The sequence below is a fragment of the Phoenix dactylifera genome, unplaced genomic scaffold (assembly GCF_009389715.1).
Source record: "Phoenix dactylifera cultivar Barhee BC4 unplaced genomic scaffold, palm_55x_up_171113_PBpolish2nd_filt_p 000189F, whole genome shotgun sequence".
NCBI lineage: Eukaryota > Viridiplantae > Streptophyta > Magnoliopsida > Arecales > Arecaceae > Phoenix > Phoenix dactylifera.
The window spans coordinates 702090-727855 of NW_024067716.1; the positions used below are offsets into that span (position 1 = coordinate 702090).

A 25766-nucleotide genomic window follows, 5' to 3' on the forward strand; every position below is an offset into this window, starting at 1 on the left:
TTTTTTATTTCCAAATTTTGAGCTGAAAACGGCATATGATTCGTTGACTTTAGTTCAATATTCAAAAATTTAAAAAAAAGTGCTTGAAATGGAAATTTTTCCACTCTCCCCCATTCCAAAACAAAGACGGCAGAAAAGAGAGGGAGAGGGGGGAGAGGGAGAGAAAGAGAGAAGAAGAGAGAGAGGGAGGGGGGAGAGAGGGGGAAAGCCTACCTGAGAAGGAGCAGGAGGGAGGAGGGGAGAGAGGGGGCAAGAGACGGTGGGACTTACCGGTAGCAGTCGAGGAGACGAGGTTTTCAGACGAGCAAATGAGCGAAGGACGCGACGAGGGATCTCGAAAGAGCAAAGTCGAGGGATCTCAAAGCCGAATAGAAGCAATCCATGGGGGTAAGATGTTTTATCAATAAAACAATACTGAACTGACCTAAGAGGATGAACTGTCCCAAGACAGCTTTGGTACGGTTTGGTACAAGCCAAACCGTCGGGTTTGGGTTGGTTCGACATTTCTTATCCTTGACCAATGGGTATAATAGTTGGTTATTGACCAGCTGGTATTAATTTGATTCTATAAAGTGATTTCAATTGCATTTCTATGCTTTCAAAATAAAATGCACTAGTAAATGTTACCTGTTCTGATTTTCAATGTTTTGAAATGTGATATCTTGGAAAATGTATCTATTTTGATTGCACCTTTGAAATGTCGTTTTCTAAATGTTTGAGTGTCAATAAGCATCAAATATTAATACTTATATCATATTAAGATTGCTTAACTCTATCTTGTTCACTAAGTTTAGCTAGTTACTGAACTATGTAGCTTACTCATTATATTTCAATATGGAGACTAGTTGAATTAAACTACTAAAAAGTTTGAATAACTTTTGTGAGGATTTAAGAGTTATTTTCTGTATTGTAAGATAATCATATGTAAATGGACGTTGTTTTATTCAAGGTTATAAGATGTAAAAATTTAATTTGGATGGTATTCAATTTGCGTTGTGCGATCAAATGATCATTATTTTTACAAATAAATTATTTTGAAGATATATTTTGTGAATTATTAGCTTACACAACTAGTGATTAGTGTAAATATTTAGTCCATTGGAAAATCGAGACTAAGGTTTGCAATCCAATACCGAACCCTCTACCGGTGTCCAACTGGTAAACTGCCGATACGTTGCATACCTCAATACTGACACTTAATATGGGAGGCATACTAAGTACCAATATCCTATTGAAATGGTACGGCATGCCTCATACCAGACAGTTTGGTCCAAGATTGAAACCTTGACCAAGATAGACTTGGATCTTAGTCGAGCGAGGTTCCTAGTCATGACAATTTTTCCTTATTTAATTGCAATATCTTAATTAAATGGATATATGCTTAAATATGTTTAATAAGTCTATGTACAATAGCTTGACTATTTATTTATTAGTCCATCTCTCCTTATAGTAGTCTACTTACTTAAGTCCTAGAATAGACCTACTTAGACAAGCAGCATATTCAGATAAATTGACCCAATAGCCCCAACTTGCTAGAGAGACCTACCTTTCGTATAAATAGAGGCAAGAAGGATCGACCATGAAAAGAGAAATAAAAGGAAGGGGAACTGGGCTAAAGAAGTCAAGAAGATAAAGAGGAAAAGCTTGGACAAGGAATTAAGAGTTCTATTAGGCTATACGTTGTAAGTAACTTTTCCATTTTCCTTGGAATTTACGTGGTGCTTTCTAAGCCTTTAAGTTCTTCCCAAATTTTGATATCTTTCAACTTTGAGCCAAATTTCAAACTCTAAGGTTTCCTTAGTGTAAATTAGTCTATTGCCTCTTGAAGTCATGTTAGATATTATTCCTTGTAAACCTTATAATCAAATTTTTCAAGCCTAGATATCCCTTAGAAACCCTAAAACTCAACAGCTCTTGAAAACTACTTAAAACCCCACAAACCAGGGAATTCTTTTACCTATAAATTTTAATGTAAAATATGTTTTTCCGTATATTTCTAAATCAAGCACTATTTTGGAAACTTAAAACACTAGTCAATTCTCAAAACTTAAGTTTCTCTTCGCATTTGGATTTTTTGCAAATCATACCCAACATTTTGTCAAAATTAAATATAAAACATCCTCTCATCAATATTTACAAATTGAACATGAAAAGGTCTATCTAAATTGTAAATAGAACATTCTGTTAACCTTCCATAGCCCCAATGAACCGTAATCCCTGGTTAACTAAGGATGATAAATAACTATTCAACCTTGGTTACTCTCCACTAGGGGTCCATGAACACTAAAACCTCTTCCCCTTTGCATCAAATCATACAAGTGGATGATCTCGCAGGTGTTGAGGTGTGCCCATTGAAGACGTTAAGGTGGAGAATCTTATGAATGATGGCAAAGAGGGTGATGCAAGAAGTGGTGGTTGAGATCTTGTTGCTCTAGATGATGTCAAAGAAGAGGGAGAGATAGACAAAGGACTCAATGGCGCGCCACTCACTGTGGTGGGGGCGGACGATGAGGGAGTGAAGGGACTTGAAGGATTGGAAGAGCTGGTAGTTGGCGCCTCGTTGACTATAGTGATGGTTGGAAGCTTGGGAAAGGGGAACTTCTTACAAGTGTGTTTCTTGAGGTGGTAGGTTATTAACAACGAGGTCCACAAGAGAGGGGCAAAAGACATGGTCCTCCCCATGATCTTTACAAGCTTCACATCCCCAAAAAAGCCCACTTCCACCAAGTCAACAAAACCCAACTTCTCCTCCTAAAAATGCTTAATATATTAGTGATAGGCAGATAGTTTAGTGTCTTTGTGATGAACTCAATCTCATCCATCAGCTTATCCTTGACGTCCAAAATCTTGGCCTTGGCCAAGGCCAGGTAGTGTAGCAAGAGGTCAGTCACAATCCCCTAAATTACTCTTTTGGATGAGAAACACATTGCAACTAGTGATCATGATCTTCTTCACCATCCCAAGGTTGAGCAGTATCGAGGGAGGTTGCAGCACACTTGACAAGGGACTACAGTTAGAGAGATCGAGGAGAACGGCAACACGGCAGAGGACATTAATGGTGTGGAGAAAGAGGTGATGGAAGGCATCAAAGATGGCTATGGGGGTGGATGCTAGTAAGGAGGATGGAGCAGAAGTGGCGAACGAGAGCATCTGCAAGGATGATGATGAAGGTGGTGTCATCACTGGGAGTAGAAAAGGTCGACAAGCATCTTGATGGTGGGCTAGAGGACGACGACCTTATTGATGATGGTGGTGTCATCATTAGTGATGATGACATTGTCAAAGGTGAAGATCATCTTGTCCATGCTCTTGGGGCCAAGGAGGCGATGATGTTGGCCTATCAGACTTCTTCGTTGTTGAATCAAAGACTAAAAGTAGGGAATAATGGAAAAGAAAAGAAAGGAGACCCCATGTCTAATATTTAATCTAGGGCTATTTTAGTCAAAAAACATTCAAAAGTTTAAAGTTGTTTTGCATTCCAAAATCAATGATTAATTACAAAGATATTGACTTATGGCACCCTACGTTCCCGCCGATAGTTATCCTACTTTAGGACTTCAAATTCTGTACGTAGGAAGTATAATTAGTTTAGTTGTTAAATGAAAATTTTTGTTATTTTAGGAAACCCGAATAGGAATAAATAAGTTTTTGTTTGTAGCAGTCACTATTGGTGCAAGTCTAGGATGATTACTGGCAAGTCTAGGATGATTACTGAACTAGTGTTTTATCCCATAATTTAATTTGTTTTAGATTATTTGAGGTGTTGAGGTATTGGATTGTAGTGTTTTCAGTTGGGAGTGTAAAGATAAGCGTCTTTCTTACATGTTCCCTTTTGTTTTGTAAGAATCCTTGTTTTATATAGATACATACATATGTACAAATGTACATATGTATGTATGTACATATGAATGTTTATGTGTATATATGTATGTATCATATGCTTATGTATATGTGTACGTATGCATGCATATATATGTATATATGTGCGCATATATGTATATAAGTGTATATATATAAATATGTATGTATGTATATACATATATATATATATACCATAGGAAAAGTTGTAGATTATAATAATTCTTAGAGAATATTTTCATGAATAGCTTCAATCTGGATCTATCATTGTGTATTGACAACTCTCAAACCTGAAATTGATGTTTTGATGAAATTATGAATCCAACCTTTATGATACTTGATAATTAATGATGCTCGCATTGGAATATTGATGAGAATACTTGGATACTTTAGTATAAGGCTTGATCATGTATGAGATAACTAGCTACCTTCTATTGATGTCTGGTCACAAGGAGTAAGAGGGGCATATTATTGATGGCCTGTCATGTGGTGTAAGCATGACAAACTATTGATGCACAATCATGGTGCATAAGTATGACACACTTTTCCTACCTGGTCATGTAATCTAATCATAATATTATCAATGCCCAATTATGAGGCATAAGCATGACCTTGGCTTAGTTATTGAGTTAAACTCATTTTCTTAGAGTATTGTTCAACAGAATATTGGATACTATGGACTCATAGATTAATTATTATAGTTCTCTTTTTTTTCAAAATTGATTTTCTTGTGCAAACTCGCTTGATTGGATGATTACAGAATAATAGTGAAGTTGCTCAATTTTCGTCATCTGATTCAAGGGATTCTAGAAGTAGATGCATGACGGCAAAGATGGAGCAATTAATTTTATTTAATGCTCCTTTCTATGATGTGTGGAGTTTTATGATGGGTGGAGACATGAAGCATCATGATTTTGTAATTTATTCCTTGACAAGTGGGTCCCACCTTTGGTAGCCTTCATTGAGAGACTTTTTATTTAAAACAAAGTAGCTTATTTTAATATATCATTATTTGTCACTACCTAAAAAAATTGGGAGAAACATTTAGGTCATGTTGAAGCTCAGGCTCAACTAAGCAGCAGGAGTCAATCTCTATCTCATCTAGAGATCGACTCCCATTCCTCTCCTTGACCAATGGAGAAGCACTACCTCTCCTCCACCACCTGCCCTCCACCGTTTCTCTTGCATGGGGATAAGGATTCTTCTTCTCCCACTCCACCATGGGTAGTTGTAAACAAGTGGAGGTTCGGCTTCTCCAAGGGCTTGAGTTTTTCTCTCCCGTTAAGTGTAGTTGATCTTCATTCCCATCAAGAAGAAGGCTGTCTAAAGGTGATCCAGCCAAGACCTGAAGGTCTTGAGGTGTTTCACCTTCTCTGCTATCTAATAGGAGTTTCAGATATGCACATCATCATTTCTATTGATTGTTTTCGATTTGTTTGGGATCAGGAAATCTATAGATCATGTATTTTCAGATTTTGAATGTGGTATCTTCCCATTACAAAGAACATAGATGAGTACGAGCCACAGATTGAGAGGCTAAGAAACTATAAGATCAGCCAGCAGTAGCCATGGAGACCTGTTCTATGTCACATTTGGTTTAGATTGAACCATTTACCACATAGAGCTTCAAGCATTAAGCATTATGAAACCATAGGTGGTTGGAAGGAAGGAATTTTCTTTCAGCAGCACTTCGATCCAATGCACTAGAAATAAAGATAAGGTGCTGAGAATGACGACTACCAGAATGTCCCTAATTTCTGATAGATATTATCTCAAATTAGTGGGGATAAGAATAAGCTCAGTAAAAACCACCTAATAAAGCCAAGTAGAATCCTGGCTGGACTCTTCTTCTCTCACTCTCCACAATATGAATGAAGGTAGTTGGGTCTGGCTGCAATCTAAACAACCAAGCATAAGGACCCCACACTGAGGAAACTCATGGCACAGGACTAGGAGGCAGAACTTCAACAACTACTGAGGCAGTCACTGAGATAACTGGCTCCCAACTGCTGTCAAGACTCTATTGCTCTGAAGGCCAGCTTCAACTTCGGCCTTTTCTTACTTGTTGTTCAGCAAAGGCTTATGTATATTACCCATGCCCTCAACCTGGGTTTGTAGCTCAGGATGTGATCTCCCTGATCATGTATTAAGCTAGAACAGGCTAATATCATATAACTGAGTCCTAAATAGACTTATGTTTTACTTATGTGTCACTATTTTTCTCTTTTCTTGCCATTTCAAATACTTGGATATGTGTGCTGGTCTAACTCTTGCTCCGCATCCATACAGCACTGCTACAAAAATCAACCCTGCTCCTATTTTAAGAAACACATTACAGATTTGATTGTTACTATGGTAAGTTAAATTAAAAATCTAGTATTGATTTAAGGATATATAAAGCATGCGGTATTTTCGTGACAAAAATTGATGCTTGAAGTTACTTGGACTAAAAATGGTCAGCATGAAAATAAAGAAGTTTAATAAGTAGGATACACAATAAATCAGTTAAAAGAGATGGTTGAGGCAATCAAAAAAAAACATAAGTAAAATGATGGTAATGATCTTGATGATGACTACAGACATGACTGCTCGCTCACTTCCTTCAAAATTTGAAAAATAAAAATTTTAATGCTTAACATGAGGATCAAATATTACCATCATTTACATCAAAAAAAAAGTGGTCCAATGTGAAAAATAAAAGGTCAGTTTAGAGTAACAGCCACATAAATCAACTGAACAAGCAGTTTTAAAACTGTACATAAGAAAAAAACCAACCAACCTTCTGAATTAACCCAAGAATCATAAAGAGCGGCAAACACAAGAGGTCTGTGATCCTTAAAATGTATATAATATGGCTGCTTTCTTGATCCATCTTTCTTCCACTCATAGAATCTACATCCCAACATATAAAACATATATTGTTAAGTACACTAAATTGAAAAAGAAAAAGAATAGAAATTGAATATACAATAACAGATCTGATCGTATAGCAAGCAACCTAGACTCTTCCCATTCTAAGTCCACACCAATAAGTATACGGCATTCAAAGAGAAGCAATGAAGCATTTCCTTTATAATAGTAAATTAGTATATATTTTCAGAAAATCTGTGCCAATCTTTTCTATTCTTTTTTTCCCAAGATATATGTGACAGTAAACGTTTAATTTTCCTAAAAAGCATCTGGGTATTGCATCACCTGTATCATATTTTTGATAAATGTACTATGCCCTTGCATTTAAATATCTAACAGCTAGAAGAAATACTAACCAAATGCTTCTGATGAAACTAAGGGTTCATGATTGCAAGCTTATTAAGTTATCAAACAGATAATGTTTAAACTTCTTTATCTAAATGTAGCTGGAAAACTGAAGCAGGGAAGTTGCCATAATTGATGTAGCGGAAACAAAATTTTCCAGTGATCAACTGGAAACTTCCTGCTCCAATGGCTGAAACTGAACTATGACAGAAAAATATATCTCCATTTCTTCATGTGGTGGTTCAGTTAGAGATAAAAATGGAAACCCAGTTCTCAAATACTCAGGCAGCCTTTGCTCCAAGCATAATTCATCCAACGTTAAATGCCTTTAAGCCTTCAAAGGTTCAAAGAATATTATTTAGAAAGAAACAACAGATACAAAATTATGGATTGAAATGGACTCTAAGGTAGCAGCTGGCTGGCTACAATGGCTTCTGATCCAGCTGGGAATGTTAGACATTTCCTTAACAAATTAGAAATTTCGTGGCATCATAAGAGATTTTAGAGTGACAGACATACAGAGGGAGATAGAGGAACATACCATATCGCTAAACTAAAAGAACTTCAGACCTTGATAAAGATCAGATTCTGGCTTTTTCTCTTTTATCCCTACTCCATTTTGATCTTGATAGTATTATTGAGAGCACAATGATGGAAGAGTACACTGGAACCTCAAGCGCATATCTGAATTTCTCATGGAAAAAATCTTCTCAAATCAGGTAGACCATCATAGCATGCATAGCCGGGTAATTTTTCTTCTGCATTGACCTAATTATATGTTTTGCTGAAGTATGTAGGTAATTATATGTTTTGCTGAAGTATGTAGGTATCTAGTATAACTCAAAGCCAATCTGTGCGAGAGCTGGCTTTCCGATTTGCTGCCTCTTGTCCATTGACATCACTAAAGCAGTAATATTTAGCATGTAAGAAACTTGCTGGATCAACCTGTTCTACTAAAGCTTCCAACTTGACAGCGTGAACAACTCAAAATTCAGCTCAAGGAAACTGGATCAAGCAAGGATTGTTCAAGATGCTAACTGTTGGTCCTAGTGGAACCCAACTCTTTCAAAGTCAAACTTGGAAGGTAGATCCAATGATTGGTCAAACGATACATTTTACAACAACAGGAACAAGCCAACAAGCAATGTGACCAGTCATAAGTTACCTAACAACTCAGCCATGACAAAATATTCATCGTAATTTGATTTAATTATGATAACTGGAGTTTTATATAAGAATTTTCTATTCTTGCATGTCATAGTGAGAAACTTATACAACAATCTTGGGTTTGAGTCAATCTTTCTAGTTAGCAAACCAGATTGTCTAGCAACAGGCTATCTCCACTTATCATCAATATATCCAGAGATTATTATTTCCCTGTCAGTACATAATTTTATAGGTAAGAGCTCTTGTATGATACGTACACATAAAACACCCAAATCAAACACCGTGGATCCACTCATTGCTAGATTCAAGCAGAGCCAGTTCCAAGAGGAGATAGGTGTCTCTACCTCCCATCAGAGTTAGCCCAACAGTTTATTGTGTCAATGGGCTTTAACTGACACAGTTAGAAATTTTGAAACAATTTCAAGGAATATTCACCTATATAAGCTTCATAAATAATAGACTACATCTACATATGAAGTCCAACAAGAAAGATCAACTTTTGCATTGTATGGATGATTCTGGTCAAAGACAATTGTGGTTACTTATTTGACAATATCAGCACCTGATTGTTGAAACAAAATTTTAAAAGGAAAAAAGGGAATTAAAATATTGATATGTTTGAGAAAGCATCTTTCACATCAGCATAATTAACTTGTATCTTAACACCAAAATGCGATAATAAAGGACTGCTTCTGCAGAAAAAAGAATGTGCCAAAAAAAAAGCCTATGTAAGCATTACGTATTCAAAGTAAACTGAAGTGCTAAATACATGAGAACTACATGTACAACAGACTAGAAATTACTTCATATCATGGCTCTACAGTCTACACCCAATGCCGGTTTTCAGCTAATTAATATTGTAAATCTGCTAGAATAGATCCCACTAGTACAGACTACAGAGACTATCAGCATACATACTTATTCAGGTCTACAAAATCAGAATATATCTCTAGTAATAGGTTTTCTGGAGACATGGTACCTGCGGACTGGAATGGACTGGAAAGGCCAACAATTGAAGCCATGTTTCAAACCAACTAAGATTTCATGATTAAAAAGTTGTGGTTACCCGTTAGGGGGCTATTTTGCTCTTTTCAACAAACCTAGAAGATGGTCATTACTTGAAGTGAGTAGCAACTCTTATGAATATAGAATGCCATCCAGCTAAAAAAAAAGGATTTGAGATGAACACTGGATTATAGAAAGCTCATGATTACCACATTAAGTTAAACATTCTAGACATTTTTCTGATAAGCATGAGTATAAGTCCTCCAGGCAATATTTGATAGGAACTGAATGCACTGAAAGGCATGCTATGTGGAAAGGAGAATAAACTTTGAATATCATAGAAAAGTCAAAATGATAAATCTTGAAATAAAGGAAAAAAATAACATTACGATTACAAATTTATATACAATTTTAAGGAAAAGAAAAAAGAAAAAGAAAAGAAATGTTAATACTTTGTACCTTCTACTTTATTTCCAACATAACTAAAAACCTTTTCCACTTGCACTGCATCAAAGCAGTACTAAAGCCATGCAAAATTTGGTGTAAACTGGTGATCAAGGAATCCAAAATTGTGTTTCTTTCCACAAATGGTGATTGGGGAGGAACAATCAAGTTTACAAACAGGAAGAGATAAAACAATTTCAGGTTATTTAAAGGATAGAATTTTTCCATCAAAAACAGGACTGAGAAATTGTGTCAAGCATTTTATGATGTGTTAATGAGACCTTAGGTCTCTGAAAGCTGACCTAACTTAATCCTTTTATGTAACATGAATCAAGCCCAGCAATAAAGAGATTTGGAAAGTATTTTGGTAAGATAGACAGAGAGAACATAGGGTGTCATTTGCTTCAAAATTGAGATAAAACTATCTCAACCTATATGAGGGACATACTCAAAATCATGTAAATTTGACATATTTTAGAAATTAATAGTGATCCACATGTATATCCTAGGGAAATCATTTTAATGTACCATTGTTCAAATGCTCACAACATTATGATGAGTTTGGAAAATTAAATATGCTATTAGACCTTTGGTTATAAAAAATAAAAAGGATAGCCAATGCACGAGGCTCCAATCATTGCAAGGTCTAGGGAGGGTAAAATGTATGCAGCCTTAACTTGCATGTAGAGAGGCTATTTTCATGATTCGAACCCATGACACCCAGGTCATAGAACAACCTTATTAGTACGCCAAGGCTCACACTGTTTTCGTTTTACAAAAAATAATATGATTATTGTATTACTCTTCAATAATGGGCGTTCAACCAGCATGGAGAACTCATATTGTACCATCTCTTACTTCCAAATGCTATTGGTCTTTCTTATGCTCATACCACAATCTCTCACTAGCACAAATTCGCTTCTGATTATCTAATTTTGCGTCATTCTTTTAACACCTTTCAGTGCAGAAATCAACAATCATACTTTAGTTTTTTCAACAAATTGTCTTCAAAATAATTACCCAGTAGTATAGTAGCATTTTATTCAAACTATAGCCATTTCCCATGAACGGCTAAGATGCATAGGGCTGCAAGTAAGTCAAGTTGGATCAAGCTTTGGCAAAATTAAAAACCCAATCCATATTTCAATTTTTCAATTAGTTCAAAAATTTCAAATAATCTAAAATAGTCCACTTCTAGTCAGGCAGGTTTGAACGGGTTTAAAGTTATCAATCCATTAAGCTTTTTAGCTTGAGTCAAGTCACGAATAATCCAAATACAAAACATAATAAACATATATAAATTGGTTAATAATATCCTAAACATTATTGGCAAAAAAGAAACAATTAAACAACAATATAGACACTATTAACAAACTATTTCGCATAAAAATGGCAAACAACCAAATATAAATATAATGAACCAAGCTTAAATCAAATAACTGGCTCAGATCAGACTAAATTAATTTTCACTTTTCAGGTTAGCTCCAAATAAAAAGCATGAAAATCCAATCCATTTGCAACCCTAAAGATAGCATTTTACCCACTTAACCTCGAAGATAACCAACAAGCTTAAGCCAAACTACATGAGAAGCATTATGGGTCAAGATATGATCTATCACAACCTAAAACCTAATCACGACTAAGTTCTGAATTTTTGTTGAGTTACCAGTAGCTACTTTTTCGGCACAAAATTCCTTCCTATTCCGACTCCCACTTCAGGACAATTACATTGCTAAAACATGAAATTGCACAACTTATATCAACATTAAAAGATAGATACTTGTAGGGATTTAAAATGCCAAGTAACTCTGTCAACACAAGATCTAGAGAAAAAAGGTATAAAAATGACTCCATACTGCTCGAAATTGCATTATAAGCTTTGCACCAAGTGCACTATATAACTAACTTTTCCCTAACCCCTTTTGGTTGACTATATAGTACTTGTTGTATCCATGATAGTGTTTTAAAAAACGGTTGTGGTATGCAAGTAGTCAAGGGACCGCATAGTTCATACACGGTATGCAAGTCGCATATGCAAGTGAATATGGATGCGTGTGGTCAAGGGACCGCAAAGTGCATATGCGATATGTAGGTGCATATATGATTACCATTTTATAGCTATTAAAAATATGTATAATATAATAACAACAAGAGTAATTATAATACTTTTTTTAAACAAGACTAATTATAATAATTTTTTTAACAAGAGTAATTATAATATTTTTTTAAACAAGAGTAATTATAATATTTTTTTTATGGATGAGTAATAGCAATAACAACTAATCTAAAGCAATAATTATAACATAATCAACATTTATCACTATTAATACATGTATCAGGCTCACCTGAAACTATATCAAACCTAACCATCAAATTGAACCTGTTTCACCTACATGGAAACACATAAATGTAGGTTGTAACTCCAAAGTGCTAAGTAGGGATACATATGCAGCCATATAATACTAAGAGGACCACTTACACGGTTGCACAATCCTAAATGGACAACTTTTTCATCCACGTGCGGTATGACTGCATATAATACTATACATAGGTAATGTGGTGTGGTTAAGAGACTACAAATGCATATGCAGCTGCATATCCGATAGTATGCACCACATTTTGAAACATTGCTACGTATAACCCATATGGCCATGTTTGCAAGTTGAAATCCATTAAAAATTAATACAGAGTATTAATAACTTGCAGACTCGGTTGGGAGACATGGATATACACAAAGCAAAAAAAAATGGTTAGAATTTTTAAATCTCATTGTTTCATGGATTTAACATTATGAATACTTTAGAACATCACTACCCATAAAGTACTTAAACACTCACACCCAGAACAAAGTAACCACACATTTCAGCTAAGCTTTATTAGTGCAATTACCCCATGAATCAAATAAAAAGACTGTCCCTTGATCTCAACAAGATATCCAACTTCAATGTGATAGCATGACTTAACAACTATGAGAGAGAGAGAGAGATTAAAAGGAAAGACACAGCATAGAAAATTACTCTATTTTCAGAAAAATGTTTCTAAGAACAAAAAGAACACATCAGAATAAGAAAATAAAGACCAGCAAATTTACTGTCTATCATACCCTTCTACTGCCACAAGGCATCGATTGGTAGGAATAAGTCGACGAAAGGAAGCCTTCTCCTTTATTGACTCTGATCTAGCATTGAACTGCATATAACAGAATAAAACTAACATTTCTCCCCCAGAACAGACATTTTATGATCAGCAGTAGAGTGTTACAGCTTGCAAAAAAATTGTCCAATCCAAGTAGTTAACTTTCATTGAACAACATATTTGTGAAGCATAAATAACAATGTCATACAACTAATGCAGCTGTTATTCAGCTATTGTCCTATTACAGAAGGCTGTTATTCAGCTATTGTCCTATCACAGAAGGCATTATACATGGGGATAATGGACATTATTTTCAACTTTTCACTATTCATCTGAAAAAATACTATTTAAATTCAAATTTGTGTGCCAGTTATAAGGATATCTTTTTACAAACAGTGATTTGCGAAAACAATCAACTTCACATTACTGTTCACTATTTCACTGCTGTTATTATGAACACTATTTTTTTTTTTTGTTTCACAAATAAACCCAATCAAAGCTATATTAGACAAATAGCACGTCGTATTTTTGTTTATAAAAAGGCATAACGGTGTTTCAAAAGAGGCCTTTATTTTTGCTATAATTGGGGTAATTGGAACCATGATATTCATCCAAATCCTAAGCAAATATTTGACACTCTCAAGTCCCAACTTCAGAAAATACGGCAATTTCTTGGTGCGAGGGTAAAGACTTGGGCTTGTAACTCTAAATGCCACTTTATCTTTATGTTAAAAGCATACTTAAGCTTAGGTCTATCCCCAGTTCTCCCTCCCAGAACCCCATGGTAGTGATCTTATTTAAGTCCCAACTTCAAGAAAATACACCACTTTCAGCCTTCCCAGGCCAAGTTCACAAAAAGAGGAAAAAAACATAAGGAGAGGGTTAAACAATCGGATACCATTTTAAAGTGGTCGGGCTTCTCGGTCTTCTTAGTAAAGCTAGGAACCAGGCCCCACTTCATGCAGTGGATGACCGGGGCCTCTCGACCTTCACCCGAACCCTTCGCCTCCTTCCGCGCCGCCACCACCGGCAGGTACGCCCCCGGCGAGACATTATACGACGGGCGGTAACTGCACAGCGAAAAAAAAAAATCAAAAACATAAATCGCCATCATGGCTCGCTCAAAAGAAAATTAATCAAGAAAAAGGAAGAACACACCCACGTTAATTCCTCGAAATTAATGGGAATATAGGAAGAACATTCAAGATTGACTCGAGAGTACCGATCCATTTGGAGGGTGGGGATGGAGGAGGCGTCGCCGCCGCCGTCGGCGAGGCGGCAGGCCTGGGCGACCTGGCCAGGATTGAGAGTGCAACGAGCCCTTCCGCACATCCTCTTCTTTCTGTCTCTCCCTCCGTCCGCCGACGACCTTGGGGACTTGATCTTCTAATCGAGAGTGGGGCGGGAAAAAATTTATTATATAACGAGGAGGAACACCAAGGTGTCGAGTTGGGGAAATACCAACGGCCTTTTATTTTCTATTTCCCAATTATTTTATTTTTAATGCATTAAGCAACTGAGAAAAATTAAATTATTTTCAGTCTTTCTCTTGGACCAACAATTCTCTCGTTTTTCATGTGTCTACCAGCAACTCATAGTTAAGGAAACCTAAATTTGCAGGGAATCTAAATTTGAGGGAAACCCAAATTATAGGGCAAGATTAGCAGGGATTTGTGTAAAGAAATCTTTGTTGCCTAGCTATGCAATCTAAGAAGAGAGTTAATTGAATTGTTGAAAACTTTTACTAAGTGCATCGAAATTCATACTAGATAGAAGAAAATAATCTTTAGCAGGAAATTAATAAGTAAATATGCTGAAGATAAGAGCAAACAGGTCAAGTAATGTAAACACAAAAAATTTATAGTAGTTCGGTGCCAACTCTACACCTACGTTCTCTCTCCAAGACTTTTTTTTCTTGTAAATTTTACTATAATTTATAACCCAGATTATAGCCCAAATATTTTCCGGGTTCATAGCACAACCCAGTTGATTTTCTCAGATCAAACAACCAAAACTTACAATCGATTGTTTTTCGGAATCACAAACAACCTACTTGATTTTTCAGAAAATTAACCAAAATCTATACTAATTATTTTTTGGGAACACAAACAATCCAGATTTAGATGGACCTTTCCCCCAACTTTCAATCCCTAAAACTTGTTACAACAAAGAATAAAAACAATTTAAATATAATAAAGTACAGCTTCTAAACAATAAAAGCAAACTCAAGAAATGGAGCTTGACTATATTGGTTGACTTGGTTACTCTTGAAGGCATATCACCAACTCTTTGATATTGAATATGTGATCTTTCAGCTTGCAATGAAAGCTCTTAAAGGATTTTTTCTTTGAAGCTCTCTCTTTTTGCTTTCTTTTTTTGGCTCTAGTGGATTTATCTTTATAATGCTTGAGCTCGCATTTTTCTTTGGTGTTCCTAAACATTTATACTCTTTAGAGAAGGTTGGAACACTTTTTCTAATCGTTAGACAGTAAATAGAGCTATTGTGAGATGAAAATGGTTGTTCTGATTCACAAAAAAAAAACTAGTTATTTCTGTTTTCGGGTGCAAAGGGATCAACTCACTATTTTCTAAGGTCGATTTGAGATATTCAAGAGTCGACTCGCGATCTTCAAAAGTCAACTCGAGCTTGTTGCTATTTTTGTTGCGCTCTGTCTTTCTTCTATGGCACTTGTGGAGTCAGCTCTCTCAGTTTAGGGATCGACTCGTTGCTTTCAAGAGTTAATTCTTTAACAGACTAAGTTTCATTGCTTTCTATCTGTTGTTCTAGGTTCGACTCGACTATTTCTGGGGTCGATTCTAGCTTGACTAGGGTCGACTTGTGAATTTTGTGGTTGACTCGCCAATACGATAATTTTTTCAGCTCTCTACCTTTTCTCTATGGCCATTCTAGGGTCGACTTGCCTTTGTCTAGGGTTGACTCTTACTAAGCTGGAGTCAGCTTGAGTACTTCATGGGTCGACTTATCAATGTGATGAATTTTTTGGCTTTCTGTCTATCCTCTCAGACTGTTCTAATGTTGACTTGTGATTTGTTGGAGTCGAATTGTGAAGGCATATCAGTCAGCGACAGTGTGCCAGAGTTAACTCGTTGCAAGTTTGGAGTCAACTCTTGAGGTAGCTCAGGATGAAATTTTTTATGCTTGTTTGTGAGCTTCCAATGAATATTTTTATGGCCTTTTAAAGTTTAGCTTCTTAATTAGAGCTTCAGATAGGTGATCTTCACTTGAGAGTAGCTAAGGGCTTTCTTCTTGCTTTCTGAAATTTATCAATTAAACTCAAAATAATAAACTATTTAACTTTTGACTCAACTATTTTGCATCATCAAAATCAATCCTTTAAGGTCAACAATCTCCTCTTCTTTGATGATGACAAAACCCTTGAGTTCCAAAAATAAATGATATAAATGATAATAACATCTTTTAATATATATATATGTGTGTGTGTGTGTGTGTGGGCGCGCGCAAAATTCAAATAGAAAGAATAAGAATGAATAATATCTGAATTTAAGTTTACAAAATTCATAGAGTGAAAATTGATTTTATATTATTTGATACTATTCACTCTTTATGTTTGATTGAAATTGCTTTCAACACCAAGTTATCTATAAGAGTGATTCTCCCCTATTTTGATGTAATAATAGAACTATTTAAAGAAGAATTTTAGATCACTATTTGCAAAAAAATAAAATTAATCATTCTCTTTATACTTTGCCTTTTGCATTCCTTTAGAATTTTTCTGTAATTTCTTTCTTTCTTTTATATTTCTCAAACTTTTCTTTGGAACTTTTATTTGATAACATTGAAGTTTTATCATTGATCATTTTTCTTCCTCCATTTTTTTTTCTCCATCTTTTTCTTTCTCCTCCCCTCCTATTTGTCATTATCAATAAGGAGGGCACAAAAGAGAGGAACCATTTCACAAGATAAGTATGATAGGCATTGAGAACCACTTAAGCATTCATAGTGAAATAAAACATTCATTAAGCTATCTAAAACATCACCATGTCACAAGCATATGTTTCATAAACAAATAAACATATGTCACTTGAACTAAAATTGTAAATTTCATTAAGATAAAGAGTTCAAGTACAAGATGAGATAGAGACAAGTTGCAAACAATTGGAAGGCTTAAACATTGATCATGAAAGGATGTCTAGCCTTTATCAGAAGAAGATGATACATCAAGATGAGCGGGCATGCTAGAAGATGCATCAGCTCGGCGACTCCTAGTTCTACTAGAAGATCCAACACAAGTAAAGAATTGAAAAAGTCTAGATGAAGAAGGTTGACTGGGTTGTGCAGAGGGTTTGGCAGAGTTAGAGGCTCCGGGGATAGAAGATGCATTCTCAAGTTGTCCAATCAATCTTCCTACGGCCTAGAGAAGAGACATCACCCTAGAGAAAATAGTATTAGAGGTGCCTTGAATCTCTTCTCCCAATTGTTGGATTCTAGACTCAATTCTTCCTTGGAGTCTTCCAAGTTCCAAAGCAAGTTCAAAAATTTGCACAGTGTCTTCACTTGAGCTTTGACCTGTTCTATCATGATTAATCTTTTTCTCCAATGAAGCCACCCTTTTACTTAGAAAGAGAATGGAGCGTCGCACTCCAAGAAAAAAGAGAATCACTCTCAACATTTTTTTCTAAAAATCTATCTCTCAATTTTATTCTTCAACCTTCTTTTTTATATAGAGTAAGAGAAAAATAAGAACACAAACAACCAAAATTTTAGGACTCTAACTAAATATGGACTCTTTTAAATCAAACCAATCATTTGACGAAATCAACTGACAAAATCAACTAATCCAGCTAAGACTTCCAAATAACTAGAACTCTTTAAAGACACATGGACTAAGAGTCCAAACTAGTTAGGACTCTTTCAAACGATATATGGACGCAATAAATAAGACTCCAAACAAACTACAACTTCTTCAACACCTAAAGACTCAATTGAATTAGGCATTGGAATACTAAAACTCAATGCAATTAGGTGTTAGAACTTTGTGGACCTAATATAATTTGGTGCTCACCCAAAGAAGGGACTCAATTTCTATGCACGCTCCAGGCTTGAGCTCATGTTCCTACATCATATGTTCTTATAATGGCCGAAGTAGCTATTTCTTCGAAAAGTAAAAAATAGACTTTTGTGGCCTCTTCTATTATGCAAGTAGAGTTTGTGGCAATGTTACAGAGCTACAAAGCATGTTGATTAATTGAAAAACTTTATCTTAGGGCTTATGATTGTACATGTTATCTCAAAACTACTTAAAATTTATTGTGACAAGAATGCGGTTGTGCTCTTTTTAAAAAACGATAAGAGTTTCCACGATAAAATATCTGGCACTTAGAGATTTGGTTAAGAAGGAAGATATTATAATAAGCATGAAAAGACTGATGCAATATTGATAGATCCATTGATCAAAGGACTTAGATCCAATATATTTGTTAAGCAAGTGAAAACAAGGGTCTATTAGTGTCTTTTGATGTGCTTGGTCCGTGGGAGTATTATTTTATAAAACACTATTTGGATGCAATAAAGTATCGTTTTATTTTTATATTAAAATATTGTATTTATATTTGTGCACATATGGTTGTTTATAAATGTTGTTTGAATGGAAACAATAATAGTGCTTATGTTTTAATTGATATCATAGTTAGTTTTGAGGTATAAGGTGAAATTGTGACATAAGTTTAAAACTATTGTAAGTGTAGCAACTTTCATTTGAAAGCATAAGGAAATTTTATTTAAAATTATAAATTGGAGTGATGATGAACTTTATATATTTTTTTAATCATATAAGAGCTCAAAGTTCACTCTATATGCACTACACTATTTAGATCCCTTTTGATGAGATTACTAACATTTATAACCATAGAATGGTCTTATGTCAATAGATGATGTAAAGACTGCTATGATTCGATGTTAGTGATTATGTTTGTCTGGATTCTAACTTATGATGTTATTCATTCAGAATATATACAAATGTGGCTACATGAGGTGAACTTACCCTGAGAGTCATTTTCAAACTATATACATGTATGTAATAAATATATTTTCTTTAAGATCGAAGTCTTAATTAATATCATCCAACTGGGAGAATGTTGGAATTTCTAATAAGGTAGGCTTTCATTGATTAAAGATTGGTTTTATTATTTTATTATATTACGGGCTAAGTTATTATCTAAATGAATATTTAAGGGGCCCAAAATTAATTTGCATTCATATCATCAATTTGGGTCTTGTTATCTTAGTTATATAGTATAGTGAGTATCGGTATTGGCCTGCATTGGTTGATGGGCTCTATAATGGGTAGATTCATTGGTAATATATTATTTGGGCTAGGTCCCTACTCCACTCGCATATATAGTTGTTTGATATGAAACCTTATGATATTCTGAATCTTGTGTATTTTGGGGGCACCTATCCCATTGAGGAGACAAATATTAACAAGGAGAAGAAGAAGAAGATCTACCTATCCTTGCATCTTCTTCTTCCCAACGGATCCCACAACAGCAATCAACAATGGCTTTTCAGGGATCTCAAGGTATACTTCAATTTGTTTCTGATTATTTTTATATATTTTTTGTGTTCTAATCTCCTGCATGGTGTTCATAAAAAAATCCCATAGATAAAATGATTCATTTGTGCAGTGTAATTTTTAAAATTTAAATTCAATACTATGTATAGAAGTCTTTGATTTGATGATTTAGCTTGCATAGTTACTTGTAACGGTAGCTTAACATAATTCGTGAGCTTACAAAGAATTGTGCTCACATTTCTATAATCTTTTTTCAATCCTTTTATCTACAAAGAAAGTAATGCAATTTGAAGCAGTAGATGAAGCTTAAAAAGAAAAGTTATCGATATACTATCCATAGTTGGAGTGTACTGATCAAGATTATAGCTTTCTACGAAGAACAATTAGGAAAATGATTTAGCCTGGTTGATAGGAAAAGCAACTTCCAATCCTACCAAGCTTGATCGGAATCAGAGAGATGCTAGTCTTTTATATGCAAATTACCCAACCTGATCCCATCTTCTCATTATATGCAAACAAGACAGCATCGCAATAATGACTATAAGGATATCAAGGATGATAAAGCAAAACCAAACTTATTTTTATTCATCTTCAGTCTTTTACATGAACAACCATGACAATTTCTCAGGGATACAAATTACAACACTTGGCCATTATTTTGTTAAATTGATGACTAGGCCTATTTTATAGATGCCGTTATTATAGAAAAGCCTGCTCATTATCAAGCTCTGGATAGTCCAAATTTAACTTGGCTGGGTTGCCTGTTCTACCCATTCCTTGCTTAAGGGATTCTTGAAACCATCTAGCAAGCTCGATTTTGCAATACATAAAGGTTGGAGTTGATACTAGCGCTTCAACAAGTTGCTTGAACTACTAGTTTCTTCGAGGTGAGGCTATTGGACTTGCATCCACCAAGCAAATTCTCGCTATTTTGGATCGAGCATGACTCCTTTCCAACACAAGCCTGTAAGAGGTTAACCAAGTCAGAAACTAAAAGAAGAAGAAAAAAAAAAAGAAGAGTTAGTAAAGCGCCAACAAGATGGGTGAACATGCTTCCGGACATTACATTTGAAATTGCAAAGTAAGCTTCATTGGAGTCGCAACCACTTTTCTCAAAACGTCCACAAGACCCTTCAGGTTCTCCGAATCTAGTAATATCGATCTTTGAGATTGATTGACCATTTTGGCATGACAAACTCACAGTCTTTCCCTGGTCAATAGTTGCACAAATGGTACCAACACTAACAGTTTGGAAGTTTATTTTGGATGGATCACCACCAGCTTCCTCGAATAAGATCAATGTGTTTGGCTCACCAGCCTTCAGGAATGATCTTGGAACATGGTACCTAGAAGATTTAGGAAGAAAATTGTCTAATCTGATGATCTTGTTCTCAATGAAATATTTCATGGACATGGTACAAGCAACATGAGAAATTAGTACCATCGTTGAGAAGGTTCACCGCAACCGGTTTGGCATTTTTGTGATTGGTAATTTCCTCTATACTCGCAGTAGTCACGGCAGCCGCCATTAGTTGACGAAAGATAGCTTGTCCAATAACGCCCGAGACTGTTGCCATTCACCCAAGCAGCACCTTTCCCCATGCCGAGCAAGTCAATGACCACAGGATCCAAGCCAAGAGGAGCTTGGAATTTCGTCTTGATAAACAAATATCAAATAAGTTTATCTCATATATATTAAAGTGCTAGTTTTATGTAAGAAGCCATTATTCAAGTATTGTTTGTTCAAATTCCATCATAAATTGGTATCAGAAAACCATCACCACCAAGCTTTTATCCAAGAATACTACCTGATGGTAAGCTACTAATTTCTCAACCATAACCTTAATTTGCAGGGGACTTCCTTTTGAAACTAATCTCACAAGATGACAGAGATTACCTTGTACCACGTAAAGGGTCTCTTGGTAGGAAGTTTTTCATCATACCATTTATCTTCAGGATTATCAAGGTAGAGTTTTTTCTTCTCACCATCAAGGCCAATCTGAAAACATCATTGATGGTTATTTAATATTGGAAATAAGACAAGTACTTAAACGGAAAAATTATATAGTGTATAGTATTTACTTTGTAAGACCATTCATTCTTTGATAGATCTATTGTGAAATCATCTCCAATCAATTGAACCGGTCCACCAACAATTCCAGCTGGCATTTGCTCAAAAAATGATCCATAAGTCTGTTTGACATTTCAAGTATGTAGTAGTATTAGTGACCAAAAAGAACAAAGTAAACATTAGTTCCAAATGACAAGATGAAGGGTTTATTGTGGATTTTCGAACCTTTAGTCCGACAGTTGCACTAAGTAAAGATATTTTGTTTTCTCCAGGTTCAATCATGACTTTGCGCTCAAACATGAAGGTAAAATTTCCATTTGGAGCATATTCGGATCCTAATAACCACAAAATTTGAAATTCATAAAAACAAGATTCTCTAAAATAACTGCAGGCCACTCTGAACAAATATTCCATGGTTTCTTATCTTTTCAAAGCATAGTCTAGATTATAAATTTATGACGACAAAGTGAATTCAGTTTACCTATGAGATGCCCATTCACAAAGGCGTAGAGGATGTGGCCTGTCGAGTTAACGCGAAGAGTCACTTCATGCTCTTGGGTAATACCAACATATTGCTTGGTATCCACACTACATCCATGTGATATTTACAAGTTACCTTTATTTTTCCTTAAACAAATTGTGCCCCCTATTAGAAGAATATATACCTTGTCATATACCACAAGTAGTCACTCTCATCCAAAGTGGTGGTGATTTGTTCCAACAGCGTATAATCTGTGAAGCTACCTCCCAAACCTTTGAGAGAATGTCTCAAGGTCTCAGGTCTCCATGACCATTTCAAATCGTTAGGCTCATTCTCAGCTGTGTTTGGCTTCTTTACCATGATTGATGTTTGGACATTAACCTATATAGGGCAGGAGAAAAGGAGACATGTCATTAATAAAATGCAGAGCTTATATTACATGGCTACATAGGATGGTGACACAAAAAAGAACTTTACCTTGGCAGTGTTATGGACTTCTTGCTTACAATCAGGAAGAATACTAACAGACCAAGCAGGCACAAAATATTTGGCCCCTTCAAAGTCCACAGTGGCATCAGAATTTTCATTTGTATTACTTATAAAGCAACCAGGGGTGATCCCATTAGCTATGTACTTAGTTGCCTGCAATCATCAATGTTATATATTGTTAAACGTACACATGAACGTCACATATGCAGGTGCTTGCGTACTCGCACATGAACATGCATATAAATATAAATGTTTATAAATATATGTATGTACGCACGTAAGAAGAAGGATTTTAAGCTGTGATTAACAACACCATACCCATACTCCCTTGCTGAGTTCCACATCCTTGACATCACCATGGATGAGGGCTTGCTCCATCATATAAATGGCAGCATGAAGCTCCTTCAAGTGACCCCATTTTGGTTGCCTTTTGTTTCCTAAGGTGAAATCATATACAATTCCTTGAGTTTCTTATGTCTAGCAAAGTGACATGGATATAGAGTTTAAATAATGAATGAGATTATCAAAGTTAATGCAAGTCAAATACCATATTCATCAAGAGGAGCATCATAATCATAAGTTGTTGTGATGTATGGACCTCCCGTTGTGCGACCAAAGTTGGTTCCTCCATGGTACTAGTAACATGTAATTACATGTTAAGCTTGCGAAAAAAGAAGACTATACACTAATACTGACCCAAAATCTCATGTTTAAAAATAAACTTACCATGTAGTAGTTCACCAAAGATCCTTTCAACTGGAAGAAACGAGCTACTGAGAAAGCCAAGTCTTCTGCAGCCCTATGTGGGTCTGGCTTGTCCCAAGCTTTGAACCTGAAACAGTTCATTTTGATGAATTGATTTAAAGTAAAAATTAGATAGGTCAAAATAATAGCAAATCAATTTCTGTGGCAGAAGAAGGAAAACTCACCAGCCAGACCAATTTTCTGTCCACATCTTTGGACTATTTGGATTGTTGGGCTTAAATTGGTCGCAATAGTAACCATTGCAAGTGTTAATCTAGTTGAACACAACAAAGACAAATTGTCTTTATTAGAATATAATTTAATTTGGTTAACAGTATCATGTTAAAAGGAAGAGTTTGTTCTGGTGCACCATTGGTTGAGGTGCATTGTCTTGCTGACACATGATCCATGGTACACCAACTTCGAGGGATTGTGCAAAACTTGCGCACCACTTAACATACTGATTTCCCTCTTCACCATAAGGACCCATAATATTGCCATACTCATTCTCAATCTAGCACAATCATAATATCATATATTAGCTTTTAATGTCGAAATATGATTGAATATAAAAAATCTTTTGATTCAGGGGGGAAAAAACTTTCAAAGAAAAAAAAAAGAGATTATATACCTGAGTTAATATGATGGGTCCTCCTTGTGGTGCTAGGAGCTTTTCTCTCCTAACCATATCTACTATCAACGTAGTAAAATTTTGCATCTCATCCTTTAAAATATTAGACAAGTACTATTAGTATAGAGAAAGGTATAAGCAAAGATATTGAAATAGAAAATAACATTTTTTAACTATATGTAGAGTAAATCAATATTTTAAATTATATATTTGAAGTTGAATTTTTACTTTCCATTGCTGGTTGTTGGTCCTAAATTGCATCCCCGGAATTTTCCGCAACCAAGCCGGAATTCCTCTGAAATCATTTTGGCATGGTTCAATAAAGAGATAAAAGTGTATACGTAAATTTATAAACTACTTTTTCTGTCTATATATAAAGCAAACTAGTAATTACCCGTAGTTCCATTCAGCACAAGCATAAGGTCCAATGCGAAGAATGGCATATAATCCCGCATTTTGGATTTCCTTAATGAACCGAATGAGATCATAGTTTCCTTCAAAGTTATACTGAAAACAATGGAGCACAAGACTAATGTTAGGATTTATAGTTATATATTGCATATCAACAAGCATCATCATCTGAAATAAAATTACAACCTCACGTTGTCGAGGCTCGTGTCCATTCCAGAAAACATAAGTCTCGATTGCATTAAGCCCTCCTGCTTTTGATTTTTGGATCAAATCTGGCCACATCTACACCATGGAAGAACTACTTGAATAAGAATTTGTCACCTATATAATGTAAATAGATGCACATAAAATGTAAACAACCTTTAATATCCTCAAAAAATGGTTTAAATTCAATAAGAGTATGGGTAATAGACTCAAAAGTGGAGACCAATACATCAAACACCCCTTAACCATATTCACAAAAAAAAAAATCATAAAACACATTCTACGATCAAACTATTATTTCACCATATGTTAGCAAAACACGTGACCATGCTACTTCTTCTATGGCTTTGTGTATTATTATACCATCATTTTACCTTCTATTTCATAAGATTTATATCATCCGATATGAAAAAAAAACAATAATATATAACTTTAGAACATTCTTTTTAACAAGATTTTACATTTTATCCTAGTGAAAAACAATTCAACAAACAAAAATATGAACAAACCTGAGGAGTGCTGCGTGGGTAGTGAATAGAACCTGAGATAATAACACGGTGCTGGCCATCAATTTTTAAAGCACGCCCATCATAAGAAACTTCAGTGGATTGCACAACATAACAAATAGAAGTTAGAATCAAGACCACCAATGAACTCTTAGATAACTCCATCTTTCCTTTCTCTTCTATTACCTCAAGGGAAAGCACGTCTTGTGATAGGGTGAACGGCCATATTTATAGCTAGAAGGGACAAATGGTCAAGAGAGTTTTAAGGAGTTGTCCTATTCAGATGGGTTTGGTTGCCATATATTGACCGAGTATTTTGTGGCATCACTTTAAAGTACAGTTTAGTTGTTTACCAAGGGAAAAAAATAGAATTTGGTTTCTAATTCAAGTACCGTGTGATGAAACTAACACGTTATACTTGGTTCTATTTAGTTTTCCAAATTTTTTGGGCTAGTGCTGCTATCATGTTTCTCATTTCTTCTTCCCTATGGCTTAGGAATGCCTTGTTTGTTTTCTGTAATCTAGAACCTACAATATAATTTGGGTTACACCATGCCAATATATATATGTATTTCAGTTGTGCTTAAATTAGATAATGTCACCACGAATATATGAGAGGTCAAGTCTAGGTTGGAGGCTCAAAAAAAATTCTTCTACTTGATGCTATCTAAATCTCATCCATTTTTCTATATTAGAAACTTCAATCTAAAATTATATAAATCGAGTCTAATTTAAGCCATGGCCTATGATTGAAATTTTGGTAGGTAACCTAAACGACATTGTCATGACTACTTAAACTCAATCAATCCCA

At 35.2% G+C, this 25766-nt stretch overlaps 2 protein-coding genes across 3 annotated transcripts in view; both read right to left on the reverse strand.

The window, feature by feature from the left end:
* Positions 1-14314, reverse strand: part of LOC103722590 (abasic site processing protein YoqW) — a 32387-nt gene extending 18073 nt beyond the window's left edge. Inside the window, exons 1-4 of one of the 2 annotated variants that reach the window (XM_026810580.2) lie at positions 14027-14314; positions 13763-13934; positions 12833-12918; positions 6638-6750 (exon numbers count right to left, since the gene is read on the reverse strand). In XM_026810580.2, the coding sequence (XP_026666381.1) occupies positions 6638-6750; positions 12833-12918; positions 13763-13934; positions 14027-14196 (541 nt within the window). In that variant the 5' untranslated portion in view covers positions 14197-14314. The remainder of the gene's footprint in view (positions 1-6637; positions 6751-12832; positions 12919-13762; positions 13935-14026) is intronic. The other variant, XM_008813193.4, reaches the window with a different exon arrangement.
* A 5653-nt stretch (positions 14315-19967) lies between these two features.
* Positions 19968-25155, reverse strand: LOC103722591 (beta-galactosidase 13-like). Its single transcript, XM_008813195.4, has 19 exons — positions 24959-25155; positions 24432-24527; positions 24229-24341; positions 24063-24129; positions 23835-23927; positions 23574-23717; positions 23389-23477; positions 23186-23291; positions 23007-23094; positions 22778-22896; positions 22448-22612; positions 22155-22351; positions 21971-22077; positions 21715-21824; positions 21501-21611; positions 21316-21417; positions 20860-21074; positions 20485-20764; positions 19968-20382 (listed from the first exon to the last, which is right to left on the reverse strand). The coding sequence occupies exons 1-19, from the start codon at positions 25118-25120 to the stop codon at positions 20272-20274; spliced, it is 2475 nt and encodes an 824-aa protein (XP_008811417.2). The 5' UTR covers positions 25121-25155; the 3' UTR covers positions 19968-20271.
* Positions 25156-25766: the final 611 nt, after the last annotated feature.